Consider the following 20608-nt stretch of genomic DNA (forward strand, 5'->3'; position numbering starts at 1 on the left):
AGCCTATACTTGGCTGCAATATTTATCTTATATAGTCCTGAGTATTTTGCATAATTTTCATGAGTGCAGAAATTAAGTTGTTTCTTTAGTGCTTGGCAAAATTAATACCGATTGTCCATTCACTCGTCCAACTGAATAGGTAGTAAGTTCCTTAAAGACAAGGGCCTCAAGGGCCTTATCTTATCTTATCTTTGGTTTATGAGTCCTGGGTCCCGGTACAAGAAATGCTATCAGCTGGCAGTCAGAAATATTCTGTGGGAAATTAAGGAAAGAACATGGTTTCATTGCCCAAATAACATTTTGTTCTTCTCTATCCTCTGCTGGGGCTATAGACAAAGGGAATAATCTCAGGACTACTCGCATTGAAAACTTAGTTTCACAAAACGCATTATCTTTTTGCCTATCTCAGGGTCTGATTCCACACTTGGCCTGTTTCCGCAGGCCACGAGGTCACAGCCAGCACGCGATGGCCGCACCTTTGCCCGCATGTTCCAGCGGTCTCTAGGGCTACCTCCCTGATTCCCTCCCTCCCTCCGGCGGGCGTCGCTGGCGGGTAGCAGAGCCCTGCAGGAGGAAGCGGATTCTGATCCTCAGCCTTGCGGGGCGGCACGGCCCAGTTCCCGGAACGCCTTCAGTCTTCAGTTCGTGCCTACGCCTGCTCTAGTGCGGCCGCGGCTTCTGGAGGATCTCAAGAACCCTGCATGCGCCCAGGGATGAACCGGGTACTAACTCCGAAAGGTTAAGTTTCAAGCCACTGTGAGGGAGGAACGGGTGGCAGCTGAAAGAAGGATCCAGGCGCAAGGCCCGGACGGTGGGTGCGCACGGAGAAGTCGCGACCCCTGGAAAATAGATCCGGATGAGACAACAGTGGGGCTCAGTCTGGGAGCCCCGGAACACTGGAAGGGGTGGAGTGTGGGTGGAGGCGAAGCGGAAACGCCCGGGCCAGGCCCGCTGAGCAGGGGGCACTGTGGAGGGGAGGGACAGAGCGGCGCCCAACTGGGTTGCCCGGCCCGCTTACCTGGCTCTGGCTGCGCGCCGCACGCCCGGCCCTCGGGAGGAGGCGAGCCTGGCCCGAAGGCCTTTGGATTCCGGGACCGCCCCCTCCTGCTCCTTGGCTGGCGGCGACCGCCAGAGACGGCTGGAGCTGCTGCGGCAGGATGAGAGTCGATGCCGCCCCTCCCCGCCTGCGGACTCTCGGCGAGCAGTGCCGGCTCAGCCTGCACCCTCCATGGGGATGCCGTGGGGCCCCGCGGTCGGCGGGCGGCGCGGGCGGCGTAGAGGCCTGGGGCTACCACCGAGCGCCTTGGCGCTGGCGGCCACCGGACTGATGTGCACCGCTCTGGTTGCCTACGCCTGCTGGGGGCAGCTGCCGCCGCTGCCCTGGGCGTCCCCAGCTCCATCGCGGACGGTGGGCGTGCTTCTTTGGTGGGAGCCCTTCGGGGGTCGCGGCGGCGCAGCGAGGCCGGCCCCCGACTGCTGGCTCCGCTTCAACATCAGCGGCTGCCGCCTTCTTACGGACCGTGCGACCTACGGAGAGGCTCACGCGGTACTTTTCCACCACCGTGACCTCGTGAGAGGACCCCCCGACTGGCCCCCGCCCTGGAGCGTCAAAAAGGTGCGCACAGCAGAAGAGCTGGAGCTGCGAGTATTAGACGATCTGGAAGAAGATACGGCTGCCCAAGCCCTGGCAATCTCCCGTCCCAGACCCCCGGGCCAGCGTTGGGTGTGGATGAACTTCGAGTCGCCCTCCCACTCTCCAGGGCTGCGGAGCCTGGAAAGTAACCTCTTCAACTGGACGCTCTCCTACCGGGCTGACTCAGACGTCTTCGTGCCTTATGGCTACCTGTACCCCAGGAGCCACCCTAGTGACCAGCCGATAGGCCTTGTACCGCCGCTGGCCCGAAAACGGGGACTGGTGGCCTGGGTGGTGAGCAACTGGGACGAGCGACAGGCCAGGGTCCGCTACTACCACCAGCTGAGCCAGCACGTGCGGGTAGATGTGTTTGGCCAGGCAGGGCCAGGGCGACCTGTGCCCGACAGTGGGCTTCTGCACACAGTAGCCCGTTACAAGTTTTACTTGGCTTTCGAGAACTCACAGCACCTGGATTACATCACCGAGAAACTCTGGCGCAATGCTTTGCTGACCGGGGCCGTGCCAGTGGTGCTAGGCCCAGACCGTGCCAACTATGAGCGCTTCATGCCACGAGGCGCTTTCATCCACGTGGACGACTTCCCTAGTGCCTCTTCCCTAGCCACCTATCTGCTTTTCCTGGACCGCAACCTGGCAGTTTATCGCCGTTACTTCCACTGGCGTCGGAGATATGCAGTACACATCACCACCTTCTGGGACGAGCCTTGGTGCCGGGCCTGCCTGGCTGTGCAGACCGCTGGGGACCAGCCCAAGAGCATACGCAACCTGGCCAGCTGGTTTGAGCGGTGAGGCTGTCCTGCCTTGGATGTGACCTTTTAGATCCTTTTCTGCACATTTTCCTGACTGCCGAATCATGGGGCTAAGTTCTCGGAACACCTATTTTTGCTCTATGAGGAAAAGGTGATTTACCAATTAATATTACTTAGCACAATGTTGGAGTGGGAAAGATTCCTGGTTCTTATATTTTTTGCACAACTAGTTAGGCTCTCTCTGCTGTTCATGGGTATCATTGTTTCCTGTGAAGAAGGGGACCTTTCCATGCCTGTTACACATGTGAAGAAATAGTTTAGCTACAAGATGCCTTTGGGAGATTTTTTTTGAATTTCCTCATCTGCTTTAGGTCATATCTGTGGCCTCTGCAGCCTCAAAATCTCATACATAAGGCGCCCCACTCACACTTGCCTGGACCAAGATGAAGCAAAGCGCTGTTTTTAGCGTTGGTGTGAAATAGTGGAAAAACTATGCCCACAATTTTTTTTTTTTGGGGGGGGTTGTATTAGTCAAAACCTTGCTTCTGCTGGTATTGGTGGCTCTTGCCTATAATCCGAAGCCTCTCAGGCGACTGAGGCAGAAGGACCGCAAGTACCAGACCAAGGCCAGCAATTTAGGGAAACCTCAAAATAATATTTTATTATTTTATAATAAATGTAGCTCAGTGGTAGAGTGCCCCTGAGTTCAATCCCCAGAACATTAACAACAAAAAATCTCTCCTTTGGGAAAAGGTAAAAGGTCTGGAGGGTGGTTCAAATAGCCACTGACTTCCTTGATAAGCACTGTTTATTCCCCTACCCTATAAATGCAGACAGATACTGGATTGGCCTTGGAGGACAGTTAGGATTAATATATGGTTGTACCTTACTTTACACAAGAAATGTATTCCTGAAAAGCTACATCTAAATCAGATCTCAAATTCAGTGCCCTAAGGGAGTTCAGTATTTAATGGAACCTTATGGAGAATCCCTTTACAATGTGAATAGTCATCTTCTAATTTATTTATTCTGTTCTTAATTTTTCTATAACCTGGATTTTTAAAAAATTACAATTACAGATGTGAAAATAAAGCACAAGCAAACTTCTTTTCCCTCTCTTCCTGGAAAACTAGCCTGCATTTACAGACAGAAGACACAGAAGCCATAATGTCATTTTCCACAAAATTATTTCATGTCTTTACTGGACCCCAAATTTAAACTGCAATCCAGTCATTCAGATGTGCTGGAATTAGGCATTACCTGTGCAAGAACAGTGAAAGAGATTGTACTGTATTGTGGAATCATGCAAAAGGGAAAAAAAAAAGTTTCATGGTGTCTGTTATGGCAATTTTTTTTTCGACCCTACAGTTTTTAGTAATGTGTTTTAATCCAAGGGGATAGGAACTAAACTAGTGCCTACTATTAACTGACTCTGCCTTTTGTTAAAGGCTAAATCTGCAGTGCTCCTAGTACCAGCAGGTTCCTTTCTTAGTGTGTAGACTACTACAGTAAATTCTCACATTTCTAGTGTACTTTGCCATGGGTCTAATTTTGAAAATAACATGCATTGACTTTATAGGGTGTTGAATGAACAGCATATTCAACAGATATCACCATGTGCCTACTCTGTGTCCAACACTGTGCTTGGGCCCCTAGGGAAGATACAAAAGTATTTATGGCAAGGGCTCTTCCACCAGTGCCAAAAAGTGAGTAGTGACTAATGAAAAAGTTGGTAAAACCTATTTGACTAAAATGAAATTCTTAGTGATATAGACCATAAATCCATGATTAGAAAGCCATTTGATTTAAAGCCTGACATAATGGGGCTTTTTGCTTCAAGCTATTTTAATAAGGACCCTCAGTGACTAATTGCTGTGGGTAAATTCCAAGATAAATTAGTTTTATACAGAGTTCTGTAAATAGTAATTTTGTATTTGATTAGTACAATTAGCTGAGTCATAAAGCAAGTTTTACCTCTGTGCATTTGTTGCATACATACTTGAAAAGCTCACTCAACACTAGGTGCTTCAATTCTATTTCTTCCTTAAAAAATTAAAAGCTGCGGACAACATTTCCTCATTAAAGTATTATAGTTTAGGCAGAATTTCAATTACAAAGTGGGAATCACCAGTAAAGATAAAAGTTTTATTCCTGAAATAAGTGCTTAGGAGATATTGATGAGTGATTTTTGTGTTATTGGGAATTGACATGGGGCAGTGGGGAGAGAGTTTAAATTTTGAAGGTGATCTGGTTTAGATTTGAATTCCAGCTGTATGACATTGATCAAATTAGTAATAGTCCTGAGTGCCAGTTTCCTCATCTGTAAAATGAGGAGGGGAATATTTCACAGCTCATTATGAACATTTCAGGAAATAAGTGAAGATGCCAATACTTAGTTATTTTAGGATGCCCTCTATTTTATGTCTGAAATTGTATCTCAAGATGTGTTACAGAATAAATCTGAAATAAAAAGGAAGATGCTTCATATTGTGTATTTCAGGATTCATCGTTACCATTTAGATTAAGCTTAATTTGCAAAGTAGGACAAAGCACCTATGCTTTCTTTGAAAAAAAAATTGTTTTGGTAAAGTTATACAGTTAAATTAGTACTTATTATTTTATCAGTGCCCTTTTGGTATTAAGTTGATTTTAAAACTAGCCAGATATTTATTGAATATTTAGCATGCAGAAGAATACATATGAATACATTATATGTATTTCAAAATTCCTTTCCTCTGATTGTCATGCCCTCCTTTAAGGCATAAACTTTTAAATTTATTACAAATTTAATTTTTTGAATTTTTTTTTTTCTTTCTCTCTTTTTTTGCACCAAGGGTCTGTATATGAGTGTACCCAGAAAGCTATTTACATCAGAAGACAGTCTGACTTGCTGGCAGTATTCACAGATCCTTTCCAGCTTCCAAATCCTTTCCTAACAGTAAAGGGAAGACAGTAGGGAAGACAGGGTAGCTTCATGAAAAGAGCTTGCAGTTTGGGGTCGGAACCTGAAGAGGAACTCAGGAGAGTTTTCATTTCCTTCTTAATAATGCATGAATACCCCTACAAAACCAGCTTGAAACATGATGATATGAGTCAAAGTGCTTTGTACATTTTAAAGTACTATACCATTACAGGATGTTCTAAATTTTCAAGGCTCTAGACCTGGAATCAGTAAACCTCTATACATGTCAGAGAGCAAATATTTCACGCTCCACAGGCTGGCTGTGTAGTCTGTTGCCACTATTCAGCTCTGCTGTGGAAGCACAAAAGCAGCCACAGACAATTCCTAAACAAATGGGTGGCTGGATTTGGCCTGCAAGCCGTAGTTGGCCAATTCTGGTCTAGACTTCTAGAGATGTAAGGAATTTGGGATGCTAAATATGTAGTTTTAAAATCTAACCTAAAGGGGGTTTCTTAGAAGGGATTTAAGGAATTATAAGAATTCTGGTGGCAGATATTCCTGGGTTCCTAGACCAGTTTTGCAACATTTCCTAGTTGATCTCAGAAAAATTATTTAAGCTTTCTGTGTTTTGGTAGCTTCATCTCTAGTTGAAGATAATCATATATAATTTATAGATGTGTTGAAAGTACTCGATAACACACTCGAAGCGCTTAGTATAGTGCCTGGCACATGGGAAGCACCTAGGAAATGCTAGCTGTGGTTGCCACGAATCCCTTCTTCAGAGGGAGGAGTCAAGGTTCAGAGCCACTGAAGGACTTGCCTGAGGATAGGTAGTAGTGACAGAACCAGCCATGCCTGTACAAATCACAACCCCTTTAAGCCTCTGCCACTTGATCTTCAAAATGGTGGGGTTGGACAAAATAAACTCTCGAGACCTTCCAGTTCCATTTGCTATCATTCTACTAATTGGTACCCTAGGGCTCAGAGAAGTAATTCACCTTACAGTATGCCTTCCTTACAGTTTGGAAATGAGTTCCTATACGAGCAATAAACTGGCAGAAAACCAAGCACCAGAAAGGGGGAATCTGCTTTAGCTTACACACACATACACACACACACACACACACACCATACTTCATATCAAGGAGAGAATCCAAGTCCATGCTAATTAGTTTGGTAGATAATTGTATTGCATCCATTTTAAGTCATTCTTACATGTGTCTCAGGGACTTTAATGCTACACATTCTTTTAATAAATCAAGTCTTAATGTTCAGAATATTTTGACAAAATGAATAAAGTAATAAGATGGAAAATGGCTCTTTGTTTTTGATGTGTCCTTCCATGCACCTTCGTGTTCACCTGTATCCCATGGGATACTTCTTGCTTGGGAAAGTTCCTGTGAATATATTGGTTCTAGATTGGTAATTGAATTGCGATGACTGCCTCTTCTGAATTATACCAGGTCCAATTCAGCTTGTCCTCTTGTTCAACACTTCTTGCCTGCTTGGTGACTCATCTCCAAGGGCATAAGAAGTACATTCCTTTCTGTCAGTGCGGTTTATTTTACTAAGTGCTCTAATGTCCTCTATGCACTATCTTTATCTCCTGTTAAATTAAGTAATGCCATTTTGAAAAGGGCTGAAATAAAGCCTGGGAACATGATGGTAAGCAGAGAGCAGAGGAGGCAAGATGCCTTCCTTAGAGCAGATACTGGAACTGTTGAAATAGGAAGTTGGAATAAACACTGAAGATTGTCTTCTATCGGCCCTCCCCCAGCACACATGCGCACACTTGCTGACATGCTCATTTAAGTACAGACTTTGAAAAATTACTGTGGCCAGCTGAGGATAGGAACAAGACTATCAAGAAAAGAAGATGTGATAACGAATTGAGTAGAAAAGAAAGTACATTATAAAATGGAGCAGGTGGTGCATATGGGTGGGGACTGGGAAAGAATAAAAGAAAAAGGAAAGACATTGAGGTCAAGAAGTACAAAGTGAAGAGAAAGCAAGAAGATTAGGTAAAAAGGAAAGATACATAAGAAAAGTAGAGCAAAGACAAGGAAGGGTTAAGGTTACAGGTATGTGCCACCATACCTGACTCAAAAGTTGTCTCTCTTGAGATTGTCCCCATTCTCCCTTGAATGTGTATCTACTTTCCTAACTAAACCTCTATGCATGCCTTTGATTGGCATGTACTGAAATTCTTTTCCCTCATGTATGCCAAGAACCCCCACTGGTCCCGAGTCAATCTCCCTTCTCTCTAGGAACTCCTCAGACCCATATTCAAAGACATCTCTTCTCCAGTGACACTTTGAAATTCTGTGTCAGTACTCCCCTTTATCAGCACGCTGATAAAGCTAGAGTAGACTATCTCACACAAATAAAGCCACAAATCTCTTGCATAAAATACTGTCACTCATTAATTGAGGAGGATTGGTGTGATATTAAGGTGACAACTTTTGAGCAGCACAGACAGCTTTGCTCTCTGATTTTCACTTTGAAGAGCAACCTACTAAGACTGACCTTAAATTCCTCCTTATATCCACTTGGCCATGTATCTGAGGTTTTCAGGGCACTAGAAACACTTTACCTGAAGTATTTTGAGTTGCACTTTTAAATGAGCATATATCATGTTCCAGACACAATCAAACAAAATCATTAGTAATTTGGATGACATTTTTAAAAATTTATCATAAAAAAATCCATTTCTCCCTTCCCCCTCTCTTCCTTTTTTCTGGTGCTGAGAATCAAAACCCAGCACAGCAAGCATACTGGGTAAGGGCCCTACCGTTGAGATACAGCCCCAACTTGTTCCTTTCTTTTTATACTTGTTTATATTTATTCTTTCCATGAGTCTTAATAAACTGCTGTTGAAACCAAATGAAGGTTTTCATTCATTACGTCTTTCTCACTTTATTTGAAAGCACTTTATTTTGCCATCATTCCTCTAGCATGACTAATGGACTGCTAAACTTATTTTTCATAATAAAATAATCTGAAGTAGTACATAGCACTTTTGGAAATTAGTCATACTCAGTTCCTTCTTTAAAGTTTTATCAAGATCTTTTATTTTCCAGTCATTCTATAAACATGTATAGTATGTGCCATAAAACACAGCTATTTAGCCATCAACTTTGGCAACCTTGTCATTCAGCTTGAAATTTCATTTGTACTCTCTTGGAATTATGTCTCACTTTATTTCCTGAGTATAACAGTCTAGGACATAGGTCTTGGGCAGTGAGATAGCTGAGCCAGGGATGCAAGATTTAAACCTATTTCTGTATATCATTATTTGTGAGAGTAAACAATTTTGTCTTACTTTAACTGGTATTCTGCTTTCTGTCAAAAATATTTTAATCATTTGGAAAACACGATTAAAGGGTTGGAATACAAGTTCTTTATGAAAAAGCGTGAAGGCCTGGGAAAACATAACCCAAAAAAGAAAAAACCAAAGGGGAGTTTTGTTCATAGTCTGTAAGCACCTTCCATCACTCAACAAATATTTGGTCAAGTGCTGAGCAGTATTCTCGTCACTGGGATAAAGCAGCAAACAGACAGGCAAGGCTCAAGTCCTCATGGTGAAATCACATGGAAGAATGTGGCTCAGTGGTGGAGGGCTTACCTAGCATGTGTGAGGCACTGGGCTTGATTCTGAGCACCACATACAAAAATACATAAGCAAAAATAAATAAGATATTGTTTCCATCTACAACTAAAAGTATTTTTAAGAAAAGTTACCAAAGAAATAATTTTTTATAGCACATAAGATCTTATTGTTCAGAATAAAATCCAGCATCCTTTATCTTTGCTGGGGCTCAAATAAGAGATGGGATAGGACAAAAAGGAAGGAGATAGAAGCTTTCTTTGGTAACCACTTCCCTTTAACTTTATTTTGTCTGTATAAGTAATCTTAAATCCTTTCTGGAACATGGTGGGACAAAGACACAGATTATGTCTTGTTTCTGTAGTCAAGGAAAGCACAGGATGCATTTTAGAAAGAATTCCATCCCAAGGCATAAGCAGTTTAACATCTAATACTTAATGGGAATTTTTCTTCTTCTTGACATTTTAATAATATATTTTCACAATTTGTTGAAAAAAAGAATGTTCATGTTATAGGTTAAAGAAGACTAAAGAGCTATAACAATTGAATGTACATTATCCTAATCTACCTGTATTCTGGATCAGAAAATAAACAAACTTATTTATTTATTTGTTTGTTCTTGCTTTCTAGGACATTTGAAGATAATTGGCCAAATTTAACTATGGACCATAGATTAGACACTAGCACTTTATCCATGTTAAATCTCCTGACTTACATAATTGTACTATGGTTCTTTAAGGGAATGAAAAATATTTTTGTTCTGAACAAATAGACACCAAAATATTTAGTAAAGGGAAAGATTTCTACAACTTTTTTATAAATGGATCAGAAAAAATACACATATAAAAAGAAAATAATAAGGCAAACATAGCACAATGCTAACGTGAAGTTTGGTGAAGGGTTTATGGAAGTTCTTTGAGCTATTGTAATTTTGTAAATTACAATTGTAAATGTGATATATTTCAATATAAAAAGATAAAAAGAAGAAGACTGTTTAAGTTAATCTAATAGTATTTTGGAAATAAAACCTAGTGAAGATAATACAACCATCTATACCTGTGCCAAGGGAATGAATTTTGTATTAACTGGAATCATGGACTGAACAAGTAAATTAGCAAATGTAGACATGCATATTCTTGGAGGTTATTATTATTTGCAGGGCTTTCTTAATAAAAAATTAAAAATATTAAGTTACAGCCACAGGACTGAATATGTGAAAAACGAGTTTTACAATTGACTCTGAGAATGAATTTAGGCAAATCTTTGAATGTGCTCTCTCTCACTGATAAAATTCAAATACTAATGTTTGAGCATTATTCCAAGGCAGGCACAAAATATGTTTTAGAGTGAATACTGTACTCTATTACTGAACTATGCTAGCTTAGAATCCCCCCAATATGGAACCTGAGACAGGAGCTTGCATGCAGATAGTTTATTTTAGGATGTGATTGCAAAGAGCAGGAGAGAGGGAACTGGGAAGAATGAAACAGGGAAGGATAAAAGGCAATGAAAGGATGCAGTATCAGGTTCATACTCCTGTGGCATCTGGTACTTGATCTCACCAAGGACCTCTGGTGAAGAGGTAGGATGCACCACAGAATTGCCTATCAAATGAATGGAAGGTGGAGCATTTAACACAATTGGCCAAGGGTTGACCCATGAGGTGCTAACTCCCTCATACTCTGAGTCTTGCTCCTATGTCAGAATGGCTGAGTAGATTTCAAGGAGTGGCCAGCAGCAGCAGAGAAGCCCAGGAACAGTGAGGTGAGGCACCATGAAGTGCTACTGTATGCACCTGATTGCCACAGTAATAGTTGGAGTCAACAGGTAGACTGAGGAAAACATGAAGGGCAGCATGAGACAACAGGTTCCTAAGACCAGCAATATCAGCCAATGACAAGGCATATGAGCCAATACATGCCCATGAAGTATTTGACACATATTCAAAAGGATGATATGGCTATTATTGTATTAAATTCATTTTTATAAAATCTGTCCATGACACGATTATGAAAATAATAATTAGCTATCCATTTTTTTATTACATGTACTAAGCATTATACTTATTTCATTTAAACCTCAAAACAACCCTGGGAGGTAAGCCACATCTAGTTCTCACCCAGGTTTTGCAGGGAACGTTTGATCATGTCCAGAGACACTTTCAGTTGTTACAATTAGAATTGGGTGTTCCTGGCATTTAGTGAGTGGAGGCCAAGGATACTATTAAATATCCAGTTATATGTAGGGCAGATAGTGCCCTACAATAATTGTTTAGTCTAAAATGTGAATAGTGTTCAGGTTGAGAGATCATGGCACGCCTTTATTCTCATTTTATATAATTGAGGAAACTGAGGCCAAATGAGATTAAGCACATTTGGGGAGCCATTCAGAAACTAGTGAGCAATAGAGTTGGCATGTAAACACTGGTTTACTGATTCAAGCTCATGCCTACTTGTAACCATGCTGTAGTTCCTCTGTATAATGGAGACAATGTGTGCTTTAAAGGTCATATGATGAGAGCACAATATGACTGATTTGTATGTCAGTTATTATAATGATTATAGCAGTAATTGAAATAAATGCAGACAATGATTAGAAATTATCAGGATTTCTGATTTTATAACAAATCAGCATTTGGAAAATGGAAAGGATTCGATTGAAGTTATGGTATTAGGGTTCTCCAGAGGAACACAACCAATAGAATGAATATATAATTATAATGGGGATTTATTATATTGGCTAACATAAGCAGAGGTTGGATAAGCTGTCTGCAGATTGGAGGCTGGAGGAAACCAGTAACCCATCAGTCCAAGAAGCTGGAGGCCTTAGAACAAGAGGGACAAATGTTACAGCCCCAGTTCTGGCCAAAGGAACTCCCCGGAGAGCCCCTGGTGCAACACCACATTCACAGGCTGAAGATACCAGAGTTTGATATCTGTGGGTGATGACAGTCATGCAGGAAGTTGAGAATGTATGTATGAGCTTCCCCCTCCTTCACTTTTGTTCCAACCAGGCCTCCAGCCTATAGGATGATGCTGTCCACCTGCAGGGTGGATTTTTCCCTCAGTTCACAACGGATTACCTCTTGACCTACCCTTGCAGACACACCCAGAAGTGTGTTTTACCATTTTCTTTTCTTTTTTTAGTGGTGCTGGGGATTGAATCCAGGTCCTTGTGCATGCTACTGAAGTGCTCTACCACTGAGTTATATCCTTAGCCCCTGCTATACCAATTTTCTAGGCATCTCTCAAACTAGTTGACAACCAAGATAAACCATCAGTTACTTAAGTGTGTTCTCAGCTTTTCTTGTCACTCTTCAGTACTATCATATCTGTATAAGTTACACGCAAAGTAAAGCAGTGTTAGGAGGTGGTAAATTTGGAAAAATGGATAAGGACTATTTTCATATTCAGAAATAAAGTGCAGACTTTCAAAAGTAGATTCCTTTTGCGTCTCTTTTCACCTGCCCCTCCTTTTTAACATAGCAGTTTATGATCACCCATGACTTTTAGATTCACTTTTTTGTTTTTAATTAATTATTAGAACTTAATGATTATACATAGTAGTTGGGTTCATCCTAACAAACTCATGCATGCATGGAAATCGATTTCAGTTCTTCGCTTTCAAAGAAATGTACTGCTGTTCATTAGAGTTGCTTCACGGAACCAAACCTACTACTAGCCCTCTGTGCTCAAGGGCATCATTACTTCTTGCACTTGCCAGTCATCAGGGTTAATGGTTTTCCAAGAGAATCTGACAAAAGGGTATTCTGATGGAAAAAGAAAGCAGAGCATGGCATATTATACAATATTTGGGCTTTTTCCTTTGCTAAGGACTGTATCTAAAGTAAGACTGATCACCTGGTTGGAGGGAGGAGCACCCTGGAAGGATGCATGTTCCCTGTGACCCTTTCCTTACTCTCTCTCTGCTTCCTGACCCCCACCATGAGTTGAGCAGTCTTTCTTCACTTGGCCCCTCCCCCACGATGTTGCCTTGCCTTGGACCCAGAGCACAGAGTCAGCTATCTATGGACTGAGACTCAAACTGAGCTCCAAATAAACCTTTCCTCCTCCAAGCTGTTCTTGTTGAGTATTTTGGTCACAGTGAAGCAAAAGCTGACTAAACCAGCTGTATTGTATTTTGCTTCCCTTTCACCATCCCATTCACACTCCTGCTCTTTTCTCTTACATAGGTGCTCAAAGCACTGTATCTGTTGTATATTCTTGGATATATGTGTTTGCTTGAAAAAAATTTTATACATATCTGTATACATAAGTCCCTTATAATAATATCCATGATATGGATCTCAATTTTTAAAACTTTTTATTCATTTGTCATAATGTGTTAAATGTTGCTAAATGTGTCTCTAGGTCATTATCCCTGAATGTTAGTCCAATATTTCACTCTATGCATCTACCCCATTTTACCAGTCCAGTACCCCTTCTGATAGGTACACAGGCTGTCTCCAACTACCTGCCACCCCAAATAACTTTTTAATGAATGGCCTATACACATGCCATTATAACCTCAACACAAACTTTTAAATTGACCCCTAGTAGTAGTTAGTAAAGTTCTATACACATGCATGACTAAAATAATCAAAAAGCTAGGAACAGAGGGAAGCTTCCTTAAAATGATAAAAACTATAAACCAGATATTTACAATGAATGTCAAATAAAATGAAGGTATTTCAGAGATAGTCCCATTAAAATCAGGACTGATTTCCAGCTATCAGGATAAGCTTCGAAATATCACAGTGACATTTAACATTGTGCAGAACAATTTAACCAACATGATAAGACAAGAAAAAGACATAAGAAGAATAAAATTAAGGAGTGAGACAAAATTGTCATATGTGTAGATACGATTATCTACATACAAATTCAATCAAGTCAAGCTGTAAGAACCAAGGAGATCAGCAGGCTTGATAAACAATTTCAACTATACCAAAACCAAAACTGTGTCTACACTAATAACTACCAATCACTGCAAATACCAATTACAAAGTATCATTAAAATAAGATACAGGTTACAATAAGAGAAAGTATAAAATTTTAAAAAATTAACCTAAACAATACATGAGACTTTTATTACAAAAATTTATGTTCGTTAAGGGACACAAAGAGAAACTTGAAGGAACTGAAACATCTAACACTGTACAAATAAGTTATTTACAAATTAATTTCTTATATTAAATACAATGCTATTGAAATTTAAGCAAGCTTTTTATTTAAAAATATTTTTAGTTGTTGATGGACCTTTATTTTTTATTCATTTCTTTATGTGTGGTGCTGAGAATCGAACCTAGTCCTCACACATGCAAGGCAATTGCTCTACCACTGAGCCACAACCCCAGTCCCAAGCAAGCTTTTTTAAGAAATCACAAACATTTTAAAGTTGCTATGAAAGATGAAATTTTGTAAATAAAGTCATTGGGAATAAAAGATCAATGAACAAAGATTTTTCCTACTAGATTAAAAGTACATATAAGTGGAATAGAAATGGAAGGCATAAACTACACCTGTGTACACAAGGGTCACTTGCTGGAAGTGGCTACACAAAAATTAAAGCAAGCATGGATTGTTTAACTGATGAAGTTAAGGAAAAACGGCCGTCTATATGGAGATAAAAGGTGGATCCCTACCTCACACTATGTAGATGTGTGTTGGTGTATGTAAACTAATGAAGGATGGAAGATGTTTAATGTGAATAGTAAATTTACAAATTTATTAAAATTAAATGTCATGTAATGTCCTCGTCCTTGTGAACTTAAGGTTGTGAATTTTTTCTTAAAAAAAAAACAAAAAACAAAAAACAAAAAACCCAAAGACACAAAGCATAACATTTTAAGAGTTGCTGCATTTGCCTACATCAAAATTAAGGATTTTGGTTATATAAAACACTTCATAGTCAAAATTAGGTCGTAACTAGTAGAGCTGTTTGTAATGATTCCTTAAATCACAAGGAAAAAAGATGAGAAACGTGATTTTAGAAATGGGCAACAGATATAAACAGGCAAGTCATACAGTGGAAAACTCCAAAACTATCACATGCCTACAGAGGTGCTTACCACCCTGGGGTGCAGAAAATACAGACTGAAAAAACGCAAGATTCATGCTACTACGTCACGCTCGTTAATGTTGGCAAAATCCAGAATGTTGGGCAACGCCTCATTCGTGGTGTGAGGGCAGGTCAAAGCAAAGGCCACGCCTGGGTCCCGCCCCCGCCAGCCGCTCACGTGCCAGAGCTGCACCCAGCGGCGCCGGCGCCCTCCGCCCACGCGCAGGAAGCTCCCTGGCTTTCTCCCAGGTGTTCCACGCGTGGCCTGACCTTATGTATGCCGAAGTCAAAATACTCTAGTTGGGACTGCAGCTCCAGAAGCCACTCGGGATGCTTGGAAACATGAGTGGACGGGCTCGTGTGAGGGCGCGAGGCATCACTCGCAGATCGAGCGTCACGGGGGCGGGGCGGTCCCCGTCCTCACCACTGGTGTGTAGAAACCAGGGCTGGCCTTGTTTGTCTCTCTCCTGTCTCTAGTTGGACAGTGCTTTCCTCTGTGTTTATCTTCACTCTGTGACAGCTTTTCCTCTTAACCTTGAGCCTTTCTGCGGTTTCTCAGAATTTTTCTTTCAAGGGGTCTTATGTAAGAATGATACTAATGTAGGGGCATTAGCTATGAAAAGGAGGCAAGGGTGTCATTGCCTTCTACTTTCTGGATATTAATTACTTGATTTGGTTTTAAATTGCCTGGAAAAAACTGATATACCCTCGGACCGTCGCATGGCATATCATCTAATACAGTTATCAATTGTTATATAAAATAAGTGATCGCACATGCGGGTGTGGTTTAGATTCAACTACTTATGCTTGGTCTTCACAATCAGTAGGGATCCTTCCTGGACTTAGACAACTAGATGGAATTGACTTGCAAATGAACAACTTTTGAGCGACATTACAACTAAATATCAGTATTCGAAGCAACCTCTTAGACCAAAAGTATTCAATTGAGTAATCTGTGGTTATTACACCTTTATTTTCATGGAGTGGTTCACTCAGTTTTTAGCAGGCCAAGATCTAGTAACTTCTTGAACAAAGAGATGTAGTTTCTGTGAAAAGGGAAAATGTTAATGGTTCTCTCCCCAGTTATTTTTTGAACTAATTTGGGGCCAGTTTATTCAGGGGGAGTCATCCTCTGTCTGGTGCATCACATTCCCTGGGCTCAATTTATTTTCATGCCCATGGACCATGGCAGCTTAACGTCTGTGCATGTCTGTGCCATGTTCCCTCTAAATAATAGCTCCTGAGTGGAAAGATCACATCTCTGCTTCTTTACACCTCCAGGGACTAATGCTGTCTCTGGTTCACAGAGTTACTCAAATAAGTTTGATGAGCAGGGAAAACCATAGCTCGTCCTACCCCTTTGTCTATCATGGGTACTCTCTTCTCACCTCTCAAGGGGTTTACATTTTAACAGTTGCTTTTCCTAGATCATGCAGATCTAATGCCTTATGACCCTGTTCTTAGTTTGTGAAACCTTGTGGTTTGTGACTTAAATCTGAATAAAATGTTTTTGCCCAATTTAGTCCACTCCAACTGATCTTAGAGACAATGAAGTGGCCTCTAGCAGTGACTTTGTCGAAACAAGCGGGATTTCACAGCAAGGTAAGTGTGGTTCATTCCACGTATTTCCAGTCAACCAGGTCTCATAGCAGCAGGCTGGCTTCTTGAGTATCCTGTTCTTTTCTTGAGTAATTCCTCTGGGACTCAAAAATGCAGAATCAGCTGCCAAATTCAATTTCAATTTCAGTTTCTGAAAGTGCTTGGTAGATGAGAATTCACAGACAAGAAGAAGCCAGTTTTCTGATTCTTTCTGTTCACAGAAGAAGTCTGAAAAAAATATTTTAAATATCCTTATGGTGCATGGGGACTGGGAATATGACTCAGTGGTAGAACACTTGCCTAGAATGTACAAGACCCTGGGTTCAGTCCCCAGCACCACACGTGCACGTGCACACACACACACACACCCACACACACAATCCTTATGGTGTACAAATGCCAATGCTGTCACCTTACAGGGATGGTAGAAACTCCGCAGTGTGCTTCCATGGTTGGCTGCCTCCCTACCCACCTGTGTTAGATGTCTCTGTTTGGTGGTAGTTCTCTTCCCGGCAGAGTCAGATATGGTCTCAAAATACTTGTCCACATGCTACTTCAAATAGCCACTACCACACAGCGCCAGTTGGCATGCATGAGGTGTTAGTTTGCTTGGGCTGCTATAACAAAGTCATAAAGACTACTTAGCTTAAATAACAGAATTTTATTTTCTCACAATTCTGGAGGTTTTGAAGTCTGAGATCAAGGTGTTGGCACAGTTGGTTTCTTCTGAGGCCTCTCTCCTTGACTTGTAGATAGCCACCCTCCTGGACTCACATGTTTCCTCTGTGTACTTCTGTGTCCTAATTCCTCCTCTTATGACATCAGTCATATTGAATTAGGGACCACCTTAATCACCTCATTTTAATTTGAATCTTTCTTTAAAAATCCTGTCTCCAAATATAGTCACATTCTGAAGTACTGGGGGTTAGAACTTCAGTCTTGGGGGAGCACAGTTCAGCCTATAACCACAGGGGCGACCTGTTAGCTGTCTCCTTTGTTCTGACCACAGAGTGAAGTGATAGATTTCTAGCAAATATGTAAGTCGAGGTTCTCCCAAACTGAGTCCGGTTCCCCATCCATTTCCTGACTAGCTCTCCAGCTCCTGGTTGACTTTTCCAGTGCTGCTCACGTATCCCCTGTGTGATCTGAACTCACACAACTAATGTGCTGCAGGAGCATGGAAGGCCTGCCCAGAGAGGCAGCGCCTCTGGCCCAGCACACCACCACTGTTCAAATAGTGCACCAACCTGGGCTTTTCTGCCCATGTCTGCTGCACATTTTTCTGAATAGCAAGTCATGAAAACCTTTCATCCTTTGAAGGCATATTGAATTTTTGTTTATTTAAATTATAGTAAAGTACATATAACACAAAACTTACCATTTTACCTATTTTAAAGCATTCAGTCGGGGATACTAAGTCTATTTGTATTGCTGTATAAGCGTCATCACCATTCATCTCTAGAATTTTTTCATCTTGCAAAAGTTAAACTCTATACTCATTAAATAACAAATCCCCAATCCTCTTTACCCCTCGCCCATGACAACCATTGATATGGACACTCTAATAAGGGTATAGATATATTAAAAATTAAATGGACTTTGTGATTTTCCTGAGAGACTCAGGCTCCACTGAGAAGGGTGTGAACAGCAGTTTTGAGCAGGTGGCAGTGCCATTTGGGAGAATGGTATACAGCAAGATATCATAGGGCAGTTCAAGTCAGAGTCCTGGGGATTCAGCACCCTATTGGTCCTATTACTTTGCAGCGATAACCTGCATTTTGATGTTTTAAAGTTATCTCCAGAGTTCCCAAGGCACATCCAAAAACTCAGCACCTTTTATACTTATTTAAACAGGCAGTACTCATTTCAAAACATTTTAATTTCACATTTTCTAGAAACTGATAGTCTCCAAGGTAAAACACTGGCTTTCATTCTCTTGAGGAATGATCTAACATAAGATAGATTGCAGTGTTTGGGGCAGTTTCTCTTCTTTTCACTGGGAAAGGTGAGAGGTTCAGCCCTTTTTGTGCAAAAGTTGATATGGGTAGTCCTAGCCTGTAGCTCTTCAGGGTATTACCCAAGAGCTAAAGGAGGAAGAGCTGCCCTCTGCAAATAAGTGTTTGGTGGGGTATAAGGAGATAATTTTCTCCTTAGCCAAAAAGAGGAAGTCTACAATATTATAAGTGCTAGTACTAACCCAGTGCCTCTTATTTCTAAAAAATATTCCATTCTTTCTTTACAAGGCTAAAGCCTTCTGTATAGTCATGAATGTTTTCAGCAATGTGGACATGTTTTGTTAAAAACTTACAAACATCTGAGTTTTGAATGTAGATGCATTTTTGATGTAGTAAACCTAGTATCATTAGAATGAAATATGTGATGTTACTGTGTTCTCTTCATTCTTTAGATAATGATGGTTTACCTCATGGTGATATTGAAAGTACCTTTGTGGAAAGAGATGTGAAAATGAGACGGAACTTCATGGATTTGGGCATCTGTACCAGAGAGAAATTGACCCACGTGAAAGATTGTAAAACAGGTACCCAGTCTTGATGAGGTTTACTTTTATAATATTACCAAATCTCACTTAAGGAATTTCCATCCCTTGACCTAAAATAAATAAGTTTATAGATAACTAATTGAATAGATACTAACTGAACATTTGCTGTGTTCAAGGCAAGTCTAGAGGCTTTACAATTTTTAGACTTAATTTTCTCTTTTGTTAATAGAAGTAATAATACTGTTCATAAAAACACATCTCATTTTAGGAAAAGATTTTTTTTTTCCTTATTCTTGGATTGGGACTGAAAACGATGCTGCTTCTTTTTCCCAGCTCTTATCCAGTACGGAGAATGATAGTGTTTTGAACTTGAGCCAATGTGGGCTATTTTTTACTCAGATTCCAGGCTCCTCCTGAAGTTGTACACACAATTGTGGGCATATGTGCTTTCTGGAAAATAGGTCTGTTATTTTCACTGGATTCTCAAATGGTTTTGTTGCCTTCTCCTTAATGATGGATATCAATGTTTTTCAAACTTTTGCATAAAACCAAGACAGCTAAAGGAGAAATAGGTGTATTATTATCCAGCAAACATACACTGTATACATATAGTGGAAGCAAAAGTTTCATGAAACAGTGCTTACCCCTACTGCATGCCAGACACTCTGGTCCATTCTGTTAAATTCTTATCTTTTCATTGAACATACTGTCCACTTCATATTTTATAATTGTAGTATTAATGGGGTCAGCTGCTATCTGTAAACACTGGTGTAGATGATCTCAAAGGGCTCTCAGCTCCAGCACTGACATTCTCGTTTGACTTCTCTTAGTTCATTTATATGAGCAGCTAAAATATGTTGCCATTTCCTCAGGATCTGGGTGAACAAAAGAACGCTTTTCTTTAACTAAAATAGCACAATGACTCCTTGCTACTACCAGTTGTATACCTAAGAGTGAGGAAATGCCAAGGACACGAACACCTTCTCTTCCTCACCACCTTGTGGCTCATGTTTCTACTTTCTCTATGAGAAGGGCAAATTTGTGCCTATTTGATATTGTTCTTTTCTGTAAGATAAAAACTGGGTGATTCCCTTTGAGGAGATGTGAGAAGAAAATCCTTAGTATCCTCTTAGATTATGTCCTGGGTGAGTTTAAGTCATCCTGAGCATTAACTGTGCCTTGGCCATCTCTGATTTTTTCCTATAGACATTTCAGATGTGAATACAAATTTCTATAGGGGAGCAGCATTCCTGGAAGCACACATGGCCTCCATGTGTCTACAGGACCTCCCCCCTCCCCAGATCCTGTCTGGTTTTGGACAGGAAAGGTACAGTTCCTTCCTTTTTCCCAGCCCTCCCCACTTCTCTGAGGTTCTTCTGTGGGACTAGCACAGCAGTTTAACCACTAATGGAATTTTTCCAGAATTTTTAGGAGTATGGTTTACTTTTGTTCATCTGGATTTCCTGGAGGTTGGGAGTTGTAGTCCTGCTCAGAACTGGATAATTTCTTTGCAGTCTGAGAGCAGCATAATTTCAGGGCA

General features: G+C 41.0%; 2 protein-coding genes across 3 annotated transcripts in view; both read left to right on the forward strand.

The window, feature by feature from the left end:
* The window catches only part of LOC306638685 (piwi-like protein 4), a 98377-nt gene that overhangs the window by 35166 nt on the left and 42603 nt on the right, over positions 1–20608 (forward strand). The window contains exons 1-3 of one of the 2 annotated variants that reach the window (XM_079101945.1): positions 15215–15398; positions 16493–16571; positions 18976–19107. In XM_079101945.1, coding sequence (XP_078958071.1) covers positions 15300–15398; positions 16493–16571; positions 18976–19107 — 310 coding nt within the window. In that variant the 5' untranslated portion in view covers positions 15215–15299. Of the gene's footprint in view, positions 1–15214; positions 15399–16492; positions 16572–18975; positions 19108–20608 lie in introns of those variants that run through there. The other variant, XM_079101948.1, reaches the window with a different exon arrangement.
* Positions 1086–4885, forward strand: FUT4 (fucosyltransferase 4). Its single transcript, XM_079101999.1, has one exon. It carries the CDS (start codon positions 1229–1231, stop codon positions 2438–2440), a length of 1212 nt encoding a protein of 403 aa, XP_078958125.1. The 5' UTR covers positions 1086–1228; the 3' UTR covers positions 2441–4885.

The sequence above is a fragment of the Sciurus vulgaris genome (genome assembly GCF_902686455.1).
Source record: "Sciurus vulgaris genome assembly, chromosome: 11".
Lineage (NCBI taxonomy): Eukaryota > Metazoa > Chordata > Mammalia > Rodentia > Sciuridae > Sciurus > Sciurus vulgaris.